The sequence below is a fragment of the Nerophis ophidion genome, linkage group LG07 (genome assembly GCF_033978795.1).
Source record: "Nerophis ophidion isolate RoL-2023_Sa linkage group LG07, RoL_Noph_v1.0, whole genome shotgun sequence".
Classification (NCBI taxonomy): Eukaryota; Metazoa; Chordata; class Actinopteri; order Syngnathiformes; family Syngnathidae; genus Nerophis; species Nerophis ophidion.
Genome location: NC_084617.1, coordinates 35,702,367 through 35,722,918, shown reverse-complemented (window position 1 = coordinate 35,722,918; position 20,552 = coordinate 35,702,367). Strand labels below are relative to the sequence as shown.

Sequence of the window (20,552 nt, the reverse complement as noted above, 5' to 3'; positions counted from 1 at the left end):
AAAATGTAAAAACAATATTTTTCGATTAAAAATATTTTAAAGTAAAAAACACATTTCTACAAGTAACCTGAAAATATTTGCATGAAAAAAATATTTAAAGGAGAAAAACAATGTTCTTCGATTAAAAGAACGTTTCACAAGTATAAAAACAATGATCTACAAATAAATAAAATGAGTCGCAAGTATAAAAAACATGTTCTTCAATTAAAAGATTTTTTTTAAGTATAATAACACATTTCTACAAGAAAAATAAAATAATTCGCAAGTATAACAACTAGTAAAAAGTTAAGTAAAACATGATTTGCAAGTAAAAACTAAATTTCTGCAAAATATGTGTATGTATAAAACACATTTCTACATGTAAAATAAAAATATTTGCAAGTTTTAAAAATAATTTTCTACAAGAAATAAATATTCTCAAGTATAGAAACAATGTTTTTTGATTAAACAAAACGTTTTAGAAGTATTAAAACAATTTTCTACAAAAAAAAAAATATTTTCAAGCATACCAACTATTTTCTTCAATTGAAAAAAAATATTTGCAAGTATAACAAATATTTTTTTCAATCAACAAAATATTCACAAGTAGAAAAACAATGTTCTCACCGACACAAACGCGCCAGAAAAAAAACACACTCACCAAGTTTTCATCACGTCATTGTTGTGAGGATTTTGAGAGCACAATACTGTTACATCCCCACTCCTTTTCCTAGAGTGTTTACCTTGAGTCCTGGTGGTCCTGGTAGGCCTAGGTCACCTGCAGGACCCATGTCGCCCTTTATCAAGTACAGGCAGGAAGGACAGATAAAGAAAATCTGCTTAAATAGCAAGTTAGTTAGCTTAAGAGCCACTTACAAGGAGACCGGAGACTCCGCATGGCCCAGGAGCACCAAGGTCACCCTTAAGAGAGGACATGCAAATGATTTAGGCCCACAGAGACCAAGTGAATCTAGTTCATTTCAGTTTGGAGCATGCTGACTCAGCACTTGGTACTCTGGACACAGAGACTCAGACCTTGGTCGTTACCATGTGAGACGAGAGTGCTTGCTACCAAGCTAAAAGTCCGGATTATCAACTCGATAGCCAGCACTGCTCTTGAGGTTGTCAGGGAGTGAGGTCTACCAAGGTACACATAGCCCAGTCAGACTGGCTGGCCTCCGTTAAATTGGCACATTTGGACTGTACATACAAACTGGCACAGTTACGCACAAATGCCCTGTGATGCTGTAACACAGTATATTCCCCCGTTGTGGGATGAATAAAGTATTATTTATCCAAAATATATGACACTGAGGTATATAGATAGCTGCTAAATTCCCTTTTGAAAAAGTTAGCATGCTAATGTTTCCATGCTCAAATGCTAACTTTCGCATGCGTCAAGTACAAAAATCTATTACTTAGAGGTGTACAGTATATCTGCGAAATTAACAAAAAAAAGCTAGCAAGGTAATGTTAGCAAAATTCTAACTTTAGCATGCTGAAATGCTAACTTCAGCATGCATCAAGTACCAAAATGAATGATTCGGAGGAGTGTAACTGCTAAATTTGCGAAAAGAAAAGCTTGCATGCTAAAGTTAGTATGTTGAAATGCTAAATTCAGTATACGTCAGGTACCACAGTTTATGACTCGGAATTGTATATCTGCAAAAATAACAAGAAGAGCTAGCATTTGTCAAGTACAAAATTCTATGACGCGGAGGTGTATATCTGCAAAATTACCTCTAAAAAAGATAGTATGCTAATGTTGTTAGCATGCTGAAATGCTATTTTTAGCATGCTGAAATGCTTACTTCAGCATGCGTCAAGTACCAAAATAAATGACTCGGAGGTGTGTTACTGTTAAATTTGCTAAAAGAAAACCTTGCATGCTAATGTTAGTATGTTGAAATGCTAACTTCAGTATGGGTCAGGTACCACAATTTATGACTCGGAATTGTACATCTGCAAAAATTGCTAGAAATGCTAGCATTCGTCAACTACAAAAATCTATGACTCGGAGGTGTATATTTACTAAATTAACTCTAAAAAGTTGGCATGCTAATGTTAGCATCATGAAATGCTAACTTTAGCATGCTGAAATGCTAACTTCAGCATGCTGAAATGCTAACTTCAGCATGCGTCAAGTACCAACATCTATGACTTGGAGGTGTGTAACTGCTAAATTTACTTAAAGAAAAGCTTGCATGCTAATGTTAGTATGTTGAAATGCTAACTTCAGCATCCATGAGGTACCAAAATATATGACTCGGAATTGTATATCTGCAAAATTAGCCAAAAAACCTAGCATGCGTCAAGTACAAAAATCTATGACTCAGAGGTGTATATCTGCTAAATTAACTAAGAAAAAGCTAGCATGCTAATGTTATCGTCTTGAAATGCTAACTTTAGGATGCTGAAATGCTAACTTTAGCATGTGTCAAGTACCAAACTATATGACTCAGCATTGTATATTTGCAAAATGTGCTACAAACGCTTGAATGCGTCAAGTCTCAAATCATATGACTTGGTGGTGTGTATCTGCTAAATTTACTAAAAGAAAATCTAGCATGCTAATGTTAGTATGTTGAAATGCTAACTTCGGCATGCGTCGGGTACAAAAATATATGACTCGACATTGTATATCTGCAAAATGAACTATAAATGCTAGCATGCGAATGTTAGCATGCATCAAGTACTGAGCCTGAGGTGTATAACTGCAAAATTGACAAAAAAAAAATGCTAACATGTGTCAAGTAACGTAATTTGTTGCGGATGTTTATAACAGCAAAACTGCTGGCATGCTAATATTAGCCACACAACAACCAATACTGTACTTTGTGTACTATTACAGTATTGTGTGTACTGTTGTCCTATTGTTTCACCTCACACATGACAACTTACAGGGTCGCCGTCCGGGCCAGGAGGTCCTCTCTCTCCAAAGTCTCCAGGAAAGCCCTGAGCAGACGACACAGTTGTTAAGTAAGTAGAGAGGAACTGACTGAATTATTTCTCATTCTTATTGTCTGCTTTCTTCACTCCAATGTGATGTAGTTTGTCAAATTTTAGGAAGTTCGCAAATGAAATCTCAGCAGATCCCATTTGACTCGCTTGGTTGTCTGGAAGACTGGTGAGATGTTCCAATAGTGTGCACTTGACCACCAGAGCGGGCCCATGTGGTGGAATTAAGCTGCTTGGCCCACAAAATGCTTACTGCAGCTTTTTTTCCCCGGTGCTGCGGACGCCATGATGAAGGTGGAACAAAAGACCCGAGGACACGAGCCAAGGTCAGCCAGCATCTTGGGTAAAGACCTAACAAACTTAAGTTCATTTCATTTAAAAAGACATCTGATGTGGAACATTTGGCTGATCAATAGCAGTAATTGGTGCAACATGAAGCCCACAGGAAGTGTGGAAAATGTTTCCTCTTTCCAGAAATGCCAACAAATGTCTGAGTTTGATCAGCAACACATGCTGGGCCAGACTTTGTCTCATGAGAGGAGTCTAAGAAACTTTAACCCAGGAGTGTCGTTGTAATAGTAAATATACAAACTACAACACCAGTGACGTCGGTACGTTGTGTAAATGGTAAATAAAAAGAGAATACAACGATTTGCTAATCCTTTTCAACTTATATTCAATTTAATGGACTGAAAAGACAAGATACCGTATTTCCTTGAATTGCCGCCGGGGCGCTAATTAATTTAAAACCTCTTCTCACTCTTGCGCTTACCAAAGGCATGCGTTAAAAGTAAGCATGCGCTAATTATTTTAAAACCTCTTCACACTCCGGCACTTACCAAAGGCATGTAGTAAAAGTAAGCATAAGCTAATTATTTTAAAGCCTCTTCTCACTCCGGCACTTACCAAAGGCATGCAGTAAAAATTTGAGTTTGATGTAAGGATACCATCATGAAAAGCACATTTAATAAAAAAAAAACGTTAAGCACCGAAGGCTTGGAATAACTTACAATTGAATATTCAACTTAATACTCTTGTTACATTAAATTGGTTTAAAGCTTCTGTGAAAGGATTGCAGTCTACCTTGTCTGTATGCACATGTGTCATATGAGCAAGTTTTAAAGGGGGACATTATCACCAGACCCATGTAAGCGTCAATATATATACCTTGATGTTGAAGAAAAAAGACCATATATTTTTTTAACCGATTTCCGAACTCTAAATGGGTCAATTTTGGCAAATTAAACACCTTTCTATTATTTGCTCTCGGAGCGATGACGTCAGAACGTGACGTCACCTAGGTAGTCAATCCGCCATTTTCTCAAACACATTACACGCAGCAAGTCGAATCAGCTCTGTTATTTTACGTTTTATTGACTGTTTTTCGTATCTTAGAGACATCATGCCTCGTCGGTGTGTTGTCGGAGGGTGTAACAACACGATCAGGGACGGATTCAAGTTGATTTACGTAGAATGTGCATCGATTAGCACGGAATGCTAATCGATGCCAACAACTGATCGTTTGGTCTGCACATTTTTCCGGCGATGCAAAGGCAGACATGGCACCGAGATGTATGGATATCCTGCAGATGCATTTCCAACGATAAAGTCAACGAAATCACAAAGGTGAGTTTTGTTGATGTTATTGACTTACGTGCTAATCGGACATATTTGGTCGCGGCATGACTGCCAGCTAATCGATGCTAACATGCTATTTAGGCTAGCTGTATGTACATTTGTAGCTGTATTTGCTTCCATCGTTTCCCTCCACCCACATTTAATGCCAAACAAACACCTACCAATCGACGGATTTAAGTTGTTCTAGCGTCACATGATGCGAAAGTCCCGATCGTTTGGTCTGCACATTTTACCGGCGATGCTAAGGCAGACATGGCCGAATAGCGTCAGTAGCTACTGACTCAATAGCTTCAGTTTCTTCTTCAATTTCGTTTCCACTATCTGCCTCCATACTCCAACCATCCGTTTCAATACATGCGTAATCTGTTGAATTGCTTAAGCCGCTGAAATCCGAGTCTGAATCCGAGCTAATGTCGCTATATCTTGCTGTGCTATCAGCCATGTTTGTTTGTATTGGCATCACTGGATCACGTCAAAGGAAAATGGGCCGTGGCTTCACAGATTGTGAAAATCAGGCACTTTAAAGCCTTTTTTCGGGATAGTCCATGAAGGGTAAAATTTTGAAAAAAACTTCGAAAAATAAAATAAGCCACTGGGAACTGATTTTTATTGGTTTTAAACCTTCTGAAATTGTGATAATGTTCCTTTTTAATGTTGTAAATGTGATGTTTTATATGTTGTTTACTGTTTTTAATGTAACCTTGCTGCTGCACTCTTGGCCAGGTCTCCCTTGGAAAAGAGATCTTTGATCTCAATGGGATTTTACCTGGTTAAAAAAAGTCTAACTAAAAAAATAAATAGAAAATGGTCTTACCTTTACTTATAAATGAAATCCATGCCAGCTCCTTCTGATCAAAAGCATCGATAACTTGTTTATAGAAGTCTTCCTTATCTTTCTTCAGTTTTAAAAGTCTCTCTGTCTCGATGGAGATCTTCATTTTACCTCCTGCTTCGATTGAAAGTCCAGTTTAGAAAACTGCTATCAGACCGCTGCTATCAGTTAGCTCGGGTGCGGGCGACGAGAGAATTATCCTCAGGTAACTCCCCGTCCCGTTTGGCTCCATGGGTGATCTCTTTATCCCACCGCTGCCAACATAAAGTGTTATCGTACAAATTATACACTGGGTATTTAGGACTGAAACATGCTTTATTTCTGCCCGGTTGTTTACATAGCCAGCATAGGTCCGTCGTGCAACCGCCGTGGATTATCCGTCCCAGCACAATTCATGTCACTCATTTCACTTCTTCTGCAGACGAAAAGTCGCAAGAAGAATCATTAGAGCCCTCTACTACCAGGAGGCGGGAGTCATTTAATGACTCATATTTGACAGACGCAGCTACGGTATTGTGAACGTCTCAAGCTGTCGTCTCGCGGGTTCCCAGGAACACCAAGGAAGGACATGGCTTGAGCAGTTTGACTTTGTTTATTTTTCAATAAAACCTCAGTCCAGGTCGCTCTTCCGCTCCTCCTCTCCGCTTGCTCGCCGCCATCTGCCTTTCTGTCGGACCGTCGGCTCCACAGGTATATTATTAAAACGTAGCTGCTTACTGTTCTTTTTAGCACACCGGTATTCAACAGCTTGGACCTTAAATCCTACTGAATAGCTCTTAATCTTCTTCCCGTTATGCGATTTCAAATTACCGGTATTGAAATCAGCCTTCTCCATTTTGAAAATGATGACAGGGGAAGTGTCACTCGTGACGTCACGGGTTTGACCCGGCGGTAATACTAAGCATGCGCTAATTATTTTGCGAAGCGAGTTTGACCCGGCAGTAATTCAAGGCAGGCGCATACTACAGTATATGCCCAGCGGGAATTCAAGGAAATACGGTACTTAATGTTCACACTGTAAAACTTTATTTTTTGCAAATATTAGCTCATTTGAAATTTGATGCCTGCAATATGTTTAAAAAAACGTGGCTCAAGTGGCAAAAAAGACTGAGAAAGTTGAGAAATGCTCATCAAACACTTATTTGGAACATCCCACAGATGAAAACGATAATTGAGAACAGGTGGGTGCCATGATCGGGTATAAAAGCAGTTTTCATGAAATGCTCAGTCATTCACAAACAAAGACGGGGCGAGGGTCACCACTTTGTCAACAAATGCCTAAGGAAATTGTTTAAGAACAAGATTACTCAAGCAGATATTGCGAGGAATTTAGGGATTTCACCATCACCATTTGATTTCACGTTAATCGGTACCCAATACTACTGACAGAATACGGTTGGTACCTATAAAAGTGCCACATTCAGTGTCGAAGGTAAATTAGCATCAAGCTAGTGCATTTTGAAAAGTAGAGCCTGATATCTAAAAGCTTTCTAACAGGCAACTGAAGTATGAAAATAAAGTACCATTTGTTTTTACGTGAATTTATACCTGGTACTACTGACAGAATACAGTTGGTCCCTATAAAAGTTAAAGTTAAAGTACCAATGATAGTCACAAACACACTAGGTGTGGTGAAATTTGTCCACTGCATTTGACCCATCCCCTTGTTCACCCTCTGAGAGGTGAGGGGAGCAGTGAGCAGCAGCGGGGTCCACGCCCGGGAATACTTTTTGGTGATTTAACGCCCAATTCATTTTGTCAAAATGGAAAGAAAGATACATGCATTGATGCCAGGCCATATAAAATGAAGTGGCGGGCTGGATCAGACACCTGAGCGTTAACCAGTCTGGTATTAACAGCTAGGGATGGAACATTCTGCCCCACACATTTGCATCTTGTGTGCAGGCCTTACGGATCTGCTGACTCGGAGAAAAAAAATCATGACGTAAGGTGAGTGAGCTCACTTTCCTGTAACATGAGAAATGACTTTGTCATGACGAGGCTTCCATGAACATGTACTTTTGGCCGCCGAAAACGTACGATATCGGCTGTTCCCCCGGGACGTATCAGACTGACACCAGCGGTTTTGAGTAGTATCAGGATTTTCCGTGTAGAAGCCGCGGCCAATGGAAACTGACTCTTGGGGCGCCGTGGTCCACAGTGTGGCTGGCAGAGCGGCGTGCAGCCAAAGCCGCAGCTGACACTTGATATTAGCCAAACATGCTCATGAAAAACAAGCATGGGGTCTTGTGTTTCCTGAAGTGTCTTCAAACTGAACTGAAGATGTTTTTTAGAAGAACAAATAACATGCAGTTTAATAATACAATTGGAATAAAAACATGAAATGCTCCCTCGGTGAATGACATGCTGATTATGTTATTATTCTTCCTGCTTTTATTAAAATGAGGGTGCACTGATGAGGATGAAACACTTTAGAGAGGAAAAGGGTGTTGAGAAAAAACTTTACCGGCCTACCCATCTCGCCCTTCTTCCCATGAACGCCGGGAACTCCCTGGTAGAAGAAAAAAAGTGATGTGTTAATGTTTTCAAAATCCATCAAAGACATGATCCGCTGCCAGGATCATGTCTTTGGTTTTGAGTTGAGCATTTTTCTTGACTTGTTTTTGTTTGCGATATCTGGAATCTGCCCTTTAAGGAGGGGGTACTGTCATGACCCGTTCCCCGGACCATGTCTTTGGTTTTGAATTTTGTATTATTCTTACAAAAGTCAAAACCAAAGACATTGTATAGGCAATGCATCATGACATATCGATTTTTATTTGGATTTAAAAACATTTTTTAACATTAATTTATTTTAACTCCTTTATCTTAACTGTGAATGGTTGTTTTATTGTGATCCATTAAGGTTTTAAAAATCATTCACATTCTTCTCTTTTATTTCTGAATAAATCATTGACATGTTTTTATGAAAATTGTAGTCATTCCCCCCAGGAATTTGCAAGCCTTATTTGTGATTATCACGAGCGGGATTTTTTTTTAGAATTTTTTTTTTTTCAATACCACAGAATCAACTTGCGATTTTACGAATTGATCAATGATTTATGTGTTCCTTCACCTCAAAAAGCACAGGACTGCAACAAAAATTGGAATATGGTACCTTTGGAATCCGTCCCTTAAGGAGGGGGTTCTGTCATGATCCGTTACCCAGATCATGTCTTTGGTTTTGAGTTTTGGATTTTTCTTGACTTGGATTTGTATGGATTTGTCTGGAATCTGTCTCTTGAAGAGGGGGTACTGTCATGATTTGTTGCCTGGATCATGTCTTTGGTTTTGAGTTTTGTATTATTCTCACAAAAGTCAAAACCAAAGACATGATCCAGGAAATTGAACATGACAGCCAAATCGATTTTTATTTGGATTTACAAACATTTCTTTACATTAATTTATTTTGAGCTCCTTTATCCTACCTGCGAATGGTTACCTGATTGTGATTCATCCATCCATCCATTTTCTACCGCTTATTCCCTTTCGGGGTCGCGGGGGGCGCTGCCGCCTATCTCAGCTACAATCGGGCGGAAGGCGGGGTACACCCTGGACAAGTCGCCACCTCATTGCAGGGCCAATTAAAAATCCCTCATGTTCCTCTCTTTTTTTTCAAAAAATTAATCATTGACATGTTATGAATATTCTAGTCAGTCCCTTCAGGATTTTGCAAACCTTTTTTGTGATTATGGCGACCGGGATTTTTTTTCAAAAAGTTTTTTTTTCAATACTATAGAATCAACTTGCGATTTAAGGAATTGAGTTATGATTTATTCGTTCCTTAACCTCAAAAAGCACAGGACTGCAAGAAAAATTGGAAAAAGACACACATTGTATTGATGTTTTACTCATTTTAAACCAAAACTAGATGTAAAATCACACACTCCGATGTCATTGTCAAACTACTCTTTTAATGTTAACAATAGTGATCAATAACTATTATCACATCCTGTGTGGTGCTCGATCGTCCACAAGTTGCAGACATGTTCCTTGTATGTTTTACACTTGAAGTGTTTAAACACAACTAGTTATGTGCGTATCGATGCTGAAATATCTATACTGCCGATACAGATATTTATGTTTTAATTTGATCTTCAAATCAATATATTGATTCTTTTGATACCTTAGTTCAGGGGTGTCCAAACATTTTCCACCAAGGACAGCATACTGAAAAATCAAAGTACGTGCGGGCTATTGTCATGATTTGTTGCCCTGATCTTGTCTTTGGTTTAGAGTTTTGCATTTTTCTTTACTATTTTTTTGTTGTTTTCTGGAATCCGAAACTTAAGGTGGGGGTACTGTCATGATCCGTTGCCTGGATCATGTCTTATGTTTTGAGTTTTGTGTTATTCTTACAAAAGTCAAAAGCAAAGAAATGATGAAGGAAATGGCTCATGACAGCTATATCGATTTTTATTTGGATTTAGAAACATTTTTTACATGAATTTTCTTTGAGCTCCTTCATCTTAACTGTGAATGGTTACCTCAAAGGTGGCGTGGTTTGTTATAAGGTCACTGATCAAATCAATGCTTATGCATTAAAAAGTTTGCTTCAAAATAAACCCCAAAATAAATTTACATATTACTTTTACCAAATTTTGAGCAAATGAGTTTGGTACATTGAATTAAAACATTTAAAAATGTTTATGAAATTCTGACGATAAAATGGCATTTGTGTCAAAATATTGGGGTCTATTTTAGGTTGCTTAAAATATGTAAGCAAGTAACTAACTGTGATTAATTTAAATTCATTAGTCATTAATCTGATGAAAACAATTAATCATTTGACAGCACAACTAAATACGGTCAGGACTGCTGAATGTTTATATACAACATTAGCTTAGCTCTGTGGACAGGAACAGGAAGTAGGTCTGAGCTATATCCGTGAGGACAACAATTTTGTTGATTAATAAAATAGTTGATATAATGTTAGACATTGTTGTGCCTGCTTCGTCTACACAAGAGATAAGCATATGTTTTCATTAGACCAGGAGTGTCCAAAGAGAGGCCCGGGGGCCATTTGTGTCCCTTAACTAATTATCTAACAACTTGCGGCACAATTGTTAGCATTTGATTATTAGCAAGCTAGCTGTTTTGTTAACTATGCAGTAATGCACCTCAGCCTCGAATACTTAATTACTCGACAAATGATACCTGTGAGCATGCTAACGCTAGGGTTTTTTTTTTTTAATCAAATTTTTGTAGGCATACACCTCAGTCATATTTTTTTACTCGATGCTTTATAATGCTAGCATTTTGAAAAAAAATTCAGGTGTACACCTGAGTAATATATTTTGGTACTTGGCAAATGTTACAGTAACATTTTAGCATGTTAGCTTTTTTTTAGCTAATTTTGTGGGTACACACATCACTCAAATTTTAATATGTGATGCATGCTAACGTTATAATGCTACCAGTTTTCCCCCCAAAATGTCAGGTGTACCCCAGAGTAATACATTTTGGTACTTGACACATGTCACTGTAATATTTTAGCATGTTACCTTATATAGCTAATTTGGTGGGTATACACCTCATATACATCCATCCTTTTTTCTACCGCTTGTCCCTTTCGAAGTCGTGGGGGGGAGGGGTGTACCCACCTGAGAGTAATATGTTTTGGTCCTTGACGCATGTTACAGTAATATTTTAGCATGTTAGCTTTTTTTAGCTGATATCATGGGTATACACTTCAGTCATATTTTTATACACGATGCATGCTATCTTTATAATGCTAGCATTTTGAAAAAAAGAAAAAAACAGATGTACTCCTGAGTAATATATTTTGGTACCTGACACATGTTTCAGTAACAGTTAGCATATTAGCTTTTTTTTTAGCTAAATTAACAGGCGTTCACCTGAATGGTTTATATTTTGGTATTTCGCTAATGCTAATTGTGAACATGTGAGCATTGTACTGTTAGCATGTTCCTTTTTCAGCTCATATTTTTGGTTCCTTGACACTATCTGGCCAGCATGCTAACCGTTAGTGTTTCAGTTTGACTTCGGCTCTTCAACATTCACACAAAGTTTCTACCTAAATTGCATTTTCTGGGAAAAAAATCTACACATTGTACAGGTTTTGAAGGTGAAAACGACCCGAATGGCCACCACATCTTTTAATTCATCAGTCAGTGGCTCTCGGTGGAGACGATTTGCAAATTCGACTGGCGAAAATGATAATGATTGCCCACAATGCAGGTATGTTGTGATTGGTTGAGTTCGCATGAACGATGTAATCCCTTTGCCAGTGACACTTACTCTCTCTCCATCAGGACCAAGAAGACCAGAGAGCCCAGGCAGGCCAATGTGGCCCTAAAGAGATCAGAGGAGTAAAAGAAGGATGAAGAAGCTGACAATGACAAGTAAGAAAATGTTTCAAAGTCTTCACAGAGGCACATGTGGTTGTTAAAATTGGAGCTGGGCCTTGAGGCCAGTGTATATGCCCATGGACTGCATGGTGCTGGCTTCCACGATGTAGTCCAAGGGCACATACTCTCGCATCACGGATCTGGGAGGACCTCACTGTCCAACCTGCTCATGGAGAAAGAGACATTAGCAAAGATGAATGGACATCACCGAAAATAGGACTTCAAATGGTCAAGTGATTATTTCAGTTGATTCAGTCATATTTTCATACTTGATGCATGCTAACTTTATAATACTAGCATTAAAAATATATTCAGTTATACACCTCTGAGAAATATATTTTGGTACTTGACACAAGTTACGGTAACATTTTAGCATGCTTGCTTTTTAAGATAATTTTGTGAGTACACACTTCAGTCATATTTTTGGCACTTGGTGTGTGCTAACTTAATAATGCTAGCATTTAAAAAAAATCAGGTGTAGATCTGCTTAATATATTTTGGTACTTGACACGTTACAGTAAAATTTTGGCATGTTAATAATAATAATAATAATGGATTAGATTTATATCGCGCTTTTCTATTGTTAGATACTCAAAACGCTCACAGAGAAGTGGGAACCCATCATTCATTCACACCTGGTGGTGGTAAGCTACATCTGTAGCCACAGCTGCCCTGGGGTAGACTGACGGAAGCGTGGCTGCCAGTTTGCGCCTACGGCCCCTCCGACCACCACCAATCATTCATTCATCATTCATTAACCAGTGTGAGCGGCACCGGGGGCAAGGGTGAAGTGTCCTGCCCAAGGACACAACGGCAGCGATTTGGATGTCAATAGACGGGGAGCGAACCTGCAACCCTCAGGTTTCTGGCACGGCCGCTCTACCCACTACTACTAGCTAATTTTGTGGGTACTCACTTCACTCATATTTTGATACATGATGCATGCTAACTTTATAATGCTAGTATTTTTGTTAAAAAAAAGTCAGGTGTACACCTCTGAGTAATTTGATTTGGCACTTGACGCATGTTACAGTAACATTTTGGCATGTTAGCTTTTTTAGCTAATTTTGTGGGGAAATATCTCAGTCATATTTTTATATATGACGCATGCTAACTTTATAATGCTAGCATTTTGAAAAAAAAAATTAAGGCACACACTTCAAAGTAATATGATTTGGTACTTGACAGATGTTACAGTAACATTTTGGCATGTTAGCTTGTTTAGCTACATTTGTGGGTCAATATCTCAGTCATAATTTCATACATGATGCATGCTAACTTCATAATAATAGTATTTTTCTAAAAAAAAATTCAGGTGTACGCCTCTGACGAATACAATTTGGTACTTGACAGATGTTACAGTAATATTTTGGCATGTTAACTTTTTTAGCTCATTTTGTGGGTAAATATCTCAGTCATATTTTGATACATAATGCATGCTAACTTTATAATGCTAGTATTTTTCTAAAATAATTCAGGTGTACACCTCTGAGTAATATATTTTGGTACTTGACACATGTTACAATAACATTTTGGCATGTTAGCTTTTTAGCTAATTTTGTGGGTACACACTTCGCTTATATTTTGATACATGATGCATGCTAACTTTATAATGTTAGTAATTTTTTTTTTTTATTCATTTGTACACCTCTGAGTAATAAGATTTGGTACTTGACAGATGTTACAGTAACATTTTGGCATGTTATCTTTTTTAGCAAATTTTGTGGGTAAATATCTCAGGCAAATTTTGATACATGATCTATGCTAACTTTATGTTGATAGATAACGACATAGGACACATGTATGCATGTCACCTCCAGTCCTTTTGGCCCTGGTTTTCCTACAGGTCCGGGAAAACCCTGAATATGACACATAAGTTGTGTGTTAGCGAGTGAGATCAAATACAGCCTAGCTGAACTTAAAATGCGTACATGTAGACAACCACAAATCATCCTACTGACATCTTTGAAAAAAAAAAAATCCTAAGCATTGTTATAGGACAATGCATTGTGGGTCTTGTGGGCCTGCAAATAGCTTATTTATACAGTTAGATGCAAGACTTTTTGTTAAACTTGTATTGTTTTCTTTGACAAGTTCAAAACTTGGTGCGGACATGCGGCATCATGAACTGATGTGACTTCAGGGGGAAAAAAAGGATTTAGTGAGATTGCTCTCATTTCCAGCGCGAAAGCAAAGCCAAGGAAGTCGGATTAGCCTGGATAGCAGCCGTGAGACCATCAAACAGGACTTTTAACGCCATCACCCGGTACATGGCGGGGTGGTCACGGCATTTTCACACTGCTAAGTTTGAATCAAAGCATGTTTTATTCAGTTTCACTCGTAGCATTTAGTAGGATGTTAGCATAAGCCAAGCTCGCTGCAGGGTACCAACAACTTTGGAAATAAGCATGTTGTCTGTTTACCTTAGGGTTGTACAGTATACGGGTACTTGTATAGTATCACAGTACTAATGAATCAAAAACGGGACTATACTCTGTTTGAAAAGTACCGGTTCCCGAGCATGACGGCGCGTCGTCACGTCGTGACATTGCTGGTTTTACGAGCAGAGGAGCACGTTCGGCATTGCACACACACAGAGTACTTACAAGCAGACATGGTGTGTAGACAGAAAAGGGAGAATGGACACATTTTGGTGTAAAAAGTAAAGATAAAAATGAAGTTATAACACTGAAACACCCTCAGGATGAGGTGCTTTAAGACATAGCGAGCTAGCTAGCAGCTAACAGTCGGCAGTGTTTTAGCTGCTTCTAAATCACTAATCCTGGCCTCCATGGTACCAAATAAAATAAGTTTCTTACAAGTAGCATTATCACTGGAGGACGAGGAATAGCTAAACATGCTTCACTACACACCCTAGGACAGTGGTTCTCAAATGGGGGTAGGCGTACCACTGGGGGTACTTGAACGTATGACAAGGGGTATGTGAGATTTAAAAAAAAAAAATCTAAAAATAGCAACAATTCAAAAATCCTTTATAAATATATATATTGAATAATACTTCAACAAAATATGAATGTAAGTTCATAAGCTGTAAAAAGAAATGCAACAATGCAATATTCAGTGTTGACAGCTAGATTTGTGCACATGTTCCATAAATATTGATGTTAAAGATTTCTTTTTTTGTGAAAAAAATGTTTAGAATGAAGTTGATGAATCCAGATGGATCTCTATTACAATCCCCAAAGAGGGCACTTTAAGTTGATGATTACTTCTATGTGTTGAAATCTTTATTTATAATGGAATCACTTGTTTATTTTTCAACAAGTTTTTTGTTATTTTTATATCTTTTTTTCCAAATAGTTCAAGAAAGACCACTACAAATGAGCAATATTTTACACTGTTGTACAATTTAATAAACCAGAAACTGATGACATTGTGCTATATTTTACTTCTTTATCTCTTTTTTTCAACCAAAAAGGCTTTGCTCTGATTAGGGGGTACTTGGATTAAAAACATGTTCACAGGGGGTACATCATTGAAAAAAGGTTGAGAACCACTGCCCTAAGAGGATACAATAGCTCACCGGCGTCACCGCTAACAAAAGCTAGCGCTGCTGAATTTAAACGCCTTGGTTGGATCTACCCCTCACATCCACTGTAATGACATAAAGTACAAGAGCGTATCTAGTTGATACTACTATGATTACATCGATATTTTTTAGCATCACAAAATCATTTTTTTTCTTTTTTAAAAATTGTTATTATGTTTATACACTTATTAAATACGTGCCTGGACACATGAGGACTTTGAATATGACCAATGTATGATCCTGAAACGACTTGGTATCGGATCGATACCTAAATGTGTGGTAACATCCGAAACTAATGTAAAGTATCAAAGAAGAGAAGAATAACTGATTATTACATTTTAACAGAAGTGTAAATAGAACATGTTGAAACAAAAAATAAGCAGATATTAACAGTAAGAAGCTGATCAATAACACATTTTTACAGTTTGTCCCTCATAATGTAGACAAAATAATAGGTAGATAAATGACACAATATGTTACTGCATATGTTAGCAGACTAATTAGGAGTCTTTGTTTGTTTACTTACTACTAAAAGACAAGTTGTCCAGTATGTTCTCTATTTTATTTAAGGACTAAATTACGATATTAAACATATGTTTCATGTACACTAAGATTTTTTTGTTCAAATAAAGGCAATAATGAAATTTTTTGCTGTCCTCTTTATGAAGGGAAGTAACGAAATACATTTTGGTACCGGTACCAAGATATTGGTATTGGGACAACATTACTTTAGTCTAAACGCAATGTGACCTAACAGCTACTTTTTTCGTCAGCTTTGGGCAAACTATGATGGATATTTCATCACAACATGCAGTTTTGGTTCGTACTTAACACCACCCAATTTTCTGTTCATCACTTGTCAGTAGTGCACAAATAAGAGACTAGCGGTATATGTAATGTATGAATATATATTTTGATTCCGAGGAAATAATGACGGTTAAAGACAATAATTTATGTATTTGTTTAGATGTGAGTTGAAAAATAAATGTAAAGTAGATCCAGGCTGATGTCTTCTCTACTTAACAGCCATACAAATATATACTGCTTGATGTTTAATTGCTTAGCTAAGTTTGAAGCAAAGGTGGTAACACTTTAATCATGCCACCTTTGGCGAGGCATGTTTCGTATTTTTCGTGGCGCTTCCATAAAGCATCCTTTTTATCGATAGTTCTAAAGCACACATATCTCCATATTGTGCACTCTCTTTATTAACCAGTATAATTACCTTTATTTGCCAGTTTTCTTCTCCGCACATTTTTCTTGACACGTTACAGTAACATCACAGCATCTTAGCTTTTTTAGCAAATTTTGTGGTTATACACCTCGGTCATATTTTGATACATGATGCGTGCTCACTTTATAATGCTAGCATTTTGAAAAAAAAATCAGGCACACACCTCTGAGTAATGTTTTGGTACTTGACGCATGTTAGAGTTACAGTTAGCATTTCAGCTTTTCTTTTAACTAATTTAACAGGCATTCACCTAAATGGTATATATTTTGGTATGTCACTAATGCTAATAGTTAGCATGTTAGCATTGTTATAGCAACATTTTCCCTTTTTTAGCTCATTGTTTTGGTTCCCAGTAACTCAGTTTTGGTTCAAAACTGAGCTGATAATAATTTTGGAGTTCCTAGGTGATATGCTTTCCATTAGTGTATGCGATATTGTAGTTTGTTCCATAAGTAAGCTGTTACACGCATGGCAGGACCTAACAACTACCACATAACCGCATAGATACAACAGAAAAACCTAGTATCTCAAGTGACCAATGGGAGCTTCTTTGTCAGTCGCCTTATTGTCTTTAAGGAGACATTTGCACGAATGGGGGCCGATGGTCAACCTGATTATGTGATATTATGGCGCGAGGGGATATTTGGAAGATTGGCCCAGGACGTTGCAAGCACCTTCATTAAATGTATTGTTTTTGATTCTTCCCCTTGCATACTCTTTTGGGCAGATAACTGTGGAGGTCAAAATAAAAACTGGACGCTGTACACGGCTCTTGCCCAATGTGCAAACGCAGATTGGGGCCCACCCGAGATTGTGATAAAATATCTTGAGAAAGGGCACACGTTCATGAGAGCAGATTCAATCCATGGCTCAATCGGCAAGAAAATGAAAGCTCAAGAAAACATCTATACGTTTGATGACTTTATAGATCTTTGTAAGACAGCATCAAAATAGATTGGTTTTCCTTTGTTTTATCAAAATCAGCTAGAAGTGAGTTACTAGGTTTTGCCTTTGGACGGGAGATCTGGCCAGCGTGCTAACCGTTAGCATTTCAGTTCGGTTTCGGCTCTTCAGCATTCATACAAAATCCCTACCGAAATTGCATTTTCTAGTTCTTTGAAAAAACATCTATATGTTTTATAGGTTTCCAAGGTGAAAACAACCAAAATGGGAGAAAATCAAAAAGATTTTCTCCTTTTCAATAAGTTCAAAATGTTTATCAGGATTTTTCTTCTTTGTAAAAACTTGCTCAGTCATTCACAAACAAGGATGGGGCGAGGGTCACCACTTTGTCAACAAATGCCAGAGCAAGTTTAAGAACAACATTTCTCAACGAGCTATTGCAAGGAATTTAGGGATTTCACCATCTACGCTCCGTAATATCATCAAAAGGTTCAGAGAATCTGTAGAAATCACTGCACGTAAGCAGCAAGGCTGAAAACCAACATTGAATGCCCGTAACCTTGGATCCCTCAGGTGGTATTGCATCAAAAAGTTAGCATGTTAACATTAGCATGCTGGCATGCTACCATTAAAGAGTGAGCTTTTGAAGCTAATTTGGCAACCGTTTAACCTACCCATACAACTTGCTATTTGACAACTAATAACTGTTAGTGTGCTAACGTTGGCATGCTAGCAAGCTAACTTAAGCATGCTAACTTTTTCACCTAATTTCACACTGTTTTCTCTAATTTCGCAGCGATACACCTTGCAGTCATATAACTTGGTATGTGAAACAATCTAACTGTTAGGATGTTAACATTAGCATGCTACTATTAAAGTGTAAACTTTTGGAGCTAACTTTGCAACCGTTTAACCTACAGTCATACAACTTTGTACGTGACAGCTGTTAACTGTTAGTTTTTTTAACGTTAGCACGCTAGCAAGCTAACAACTTAAGCATGCTAACTTTTTCCATTTAATTTTACTTTTTTTCTCCACTTCCGCAGCCATACACCTTACAGCCGTGTTGCTTGAAATGTGAGACATGCCAACTGCTAGTATGCCGTCGTTACCACACATGCTAAATGTTAGCATTTTTAATGTAAGCAGACTAACGTTTTAGGCTAGCTGTGTAGTTCTTTTTGTAGAAGTTACACCTAAAACTCACAGATTCAGACACTCGCCACCATCTTAAAAGCGCGGCGGATTCTCGTTCAGAGGTTCATGGCACAGATAGCAGGCCCATCAAAAATTTCCGCGGGAATTTTTTAGTTTTGATTTAAAACGGTAATACTAACCGTGGGAAGTTTATCATTGTACTGTTTGTTGTTGTAGTCGTAATCTCAGGGAAGTATAGCTCCAAATAAAATCTCACATCTTGGCAGACTAACAACTATAAATCAAATGTATCCCATTGGCAAACATTAAGAATCTTGATAATTTTTTGGGCCGCAGCTACATGTGCATTGAATTCTCCGACCCGACATCAGTGAACGCATCGCAACGTAGTCGGAGTGCCTCCATTCCAGCCTGCAGATGCACAGATGCAGCGTCCTCATCCATCAGCACTTAGTGAGCAACCCGCCTGCAGGCGTCAGACTTCTGACCTAATAAGTGCTCATCGAAGGCAGGCAGCGAGACCCGTGCATGAACTGGCATATATCCTGAAACACCCAGACAGCATAAACAGTCAGGAAAAGGTCAAGCTTAGTTTAACCGGTGAAGAACCTTTCAACATCTTTAACTTCTGGCCCAGTCTGGACGGTCTGACCTATTGATCTTTTTTCATTCCTCACACCCTAGACTTCTTTTCTTTTTCAAAGCAAACAATGTTTTAATACTGATGCCTACCCTGTAGTGTTATCCTAATACCAATATTTTAGCACCAGTACCAAAATGTATTTCGCTACTTTTCTTCTTTATTTGAACAAAAAATCTCAGTGTATGTGAAACATATGTTTATTATAGTAATTTAGTCCTTAAATAAAATAGTGAAAATACTAGACAACTTGTCTTTTGGTAGTAAGTAAACAACCAAAGACTCCTAATTAGTCTGCTGACGTATGCAGTAACATATTGTGTCATTTTTCTACCTATTATTTGTCTACATTATGAGGGACACACTGTAAAAAAATATTATTAATCCTCTTGTTCATTTACTGTTAAAATCTGCTTATTTTCTGTTTTAACATGTTCTATCTGCACTTCTGTTATAATGTAACAATCACTTATTCTTCTCTTCTTTGATACTTTACATTAGTTTTGGATGATACCACACATTTAGGCATCGATCCGATACCAAGTAGTTACAGGCTCATACATTGGTCATATTCAAAGTCCTTATGTGTCCAGGGACATATTTCCTGACTTTATAAACATAATATGAATTTTAAAAAAAGGTAACAAACATCGATCCAATCATAGTAGTATCAGCTAGATATGCTGTTGTACTTGGTATCATTACAGTGGATGTCAGGTGTAGATCCACCCATGACATTTGTTTGCATTGTAATGCTCGTGAGCCATTGTATCCTCCTAGGGTGTGTAGTGAAGTATGTTTAGCTATTCCTCGTCCTCCAGTTTTAATGTTACAAGTAAGAAACTTACTTTATTTGTCACCATGCAGGCGAGGATTAGTGATTTAGAAATAGCTAAAACACTGTGTTAACTAGCTAGCCATGTCTTAAAGCACCTCTTCCTGAGGGTGTTTCAGTGTTATAACTTCACCTTTATCTTCACTTTTTACACCGAAATGCGTTCATTCTCCTCTTTCTGTCCACACACTGTGTCTGCTTGTAAGTAGCGTGTGTGCGCTGCCGAACATGCTCCTCTGCTTGTAAAACCAGCAACGTCACGACCCGCCGTCATGCCTCGGGAAACTGGTACTTTTCAAACAGAGTATAGTACCGTATTTGATTCATTAGTACCGCGGTACTATACTCATACTTGCCAACCTTGAGACCTCCTAATTTGGGGGATGGAGGTTGGGGAGGTTTGAGGTGGGCGGGGTTTGGTGGTAGCGGGGGGGGGGGGTGTATATTGTAGCGT

At 38.0% G+C, this 20,552-nt stretch overlaps 1 protein-coding gene across 1 annotated transcript in view; it reads right to left on the bottom strand.

Moving 5' to 3' along the window:
- Window positions 1-20,552, bottom strand: part of LOC133556299 (collagen alpha-1(XXVII) chain B-like) — a 202,646-nt gene that overhangs the window by 100,187 nt on the left and 81,907 nt on the right. The window contains exons 11-16 of the mRNA XM_061906106.1: window positions 13,593-13,637; window positions 11,669-11,722; window positions 7,875-7,919; window positions 2,881-2,934; window positions 856-900; window positions 723-776 (exon numbers count right to left, since the gene is read on the bottom strand). Of these exons, the coding sequence (XP_061762090.1) occupies window positions 723-776; window positions 856-900; window positions 2,881-2,934; window positions 7,875-7,919; window positions 11,669-11,722; window positions 13,593-13,637 (297 nt within the window). The remainder of the gene's footprint in view (window positions 1-722; window positions 777-855; window positions 901-2,880; window positions 2,935-7,874; window positions 7,920-11,668; window positions 11,723-13,592; window positions 13,638-20,552) is intronic.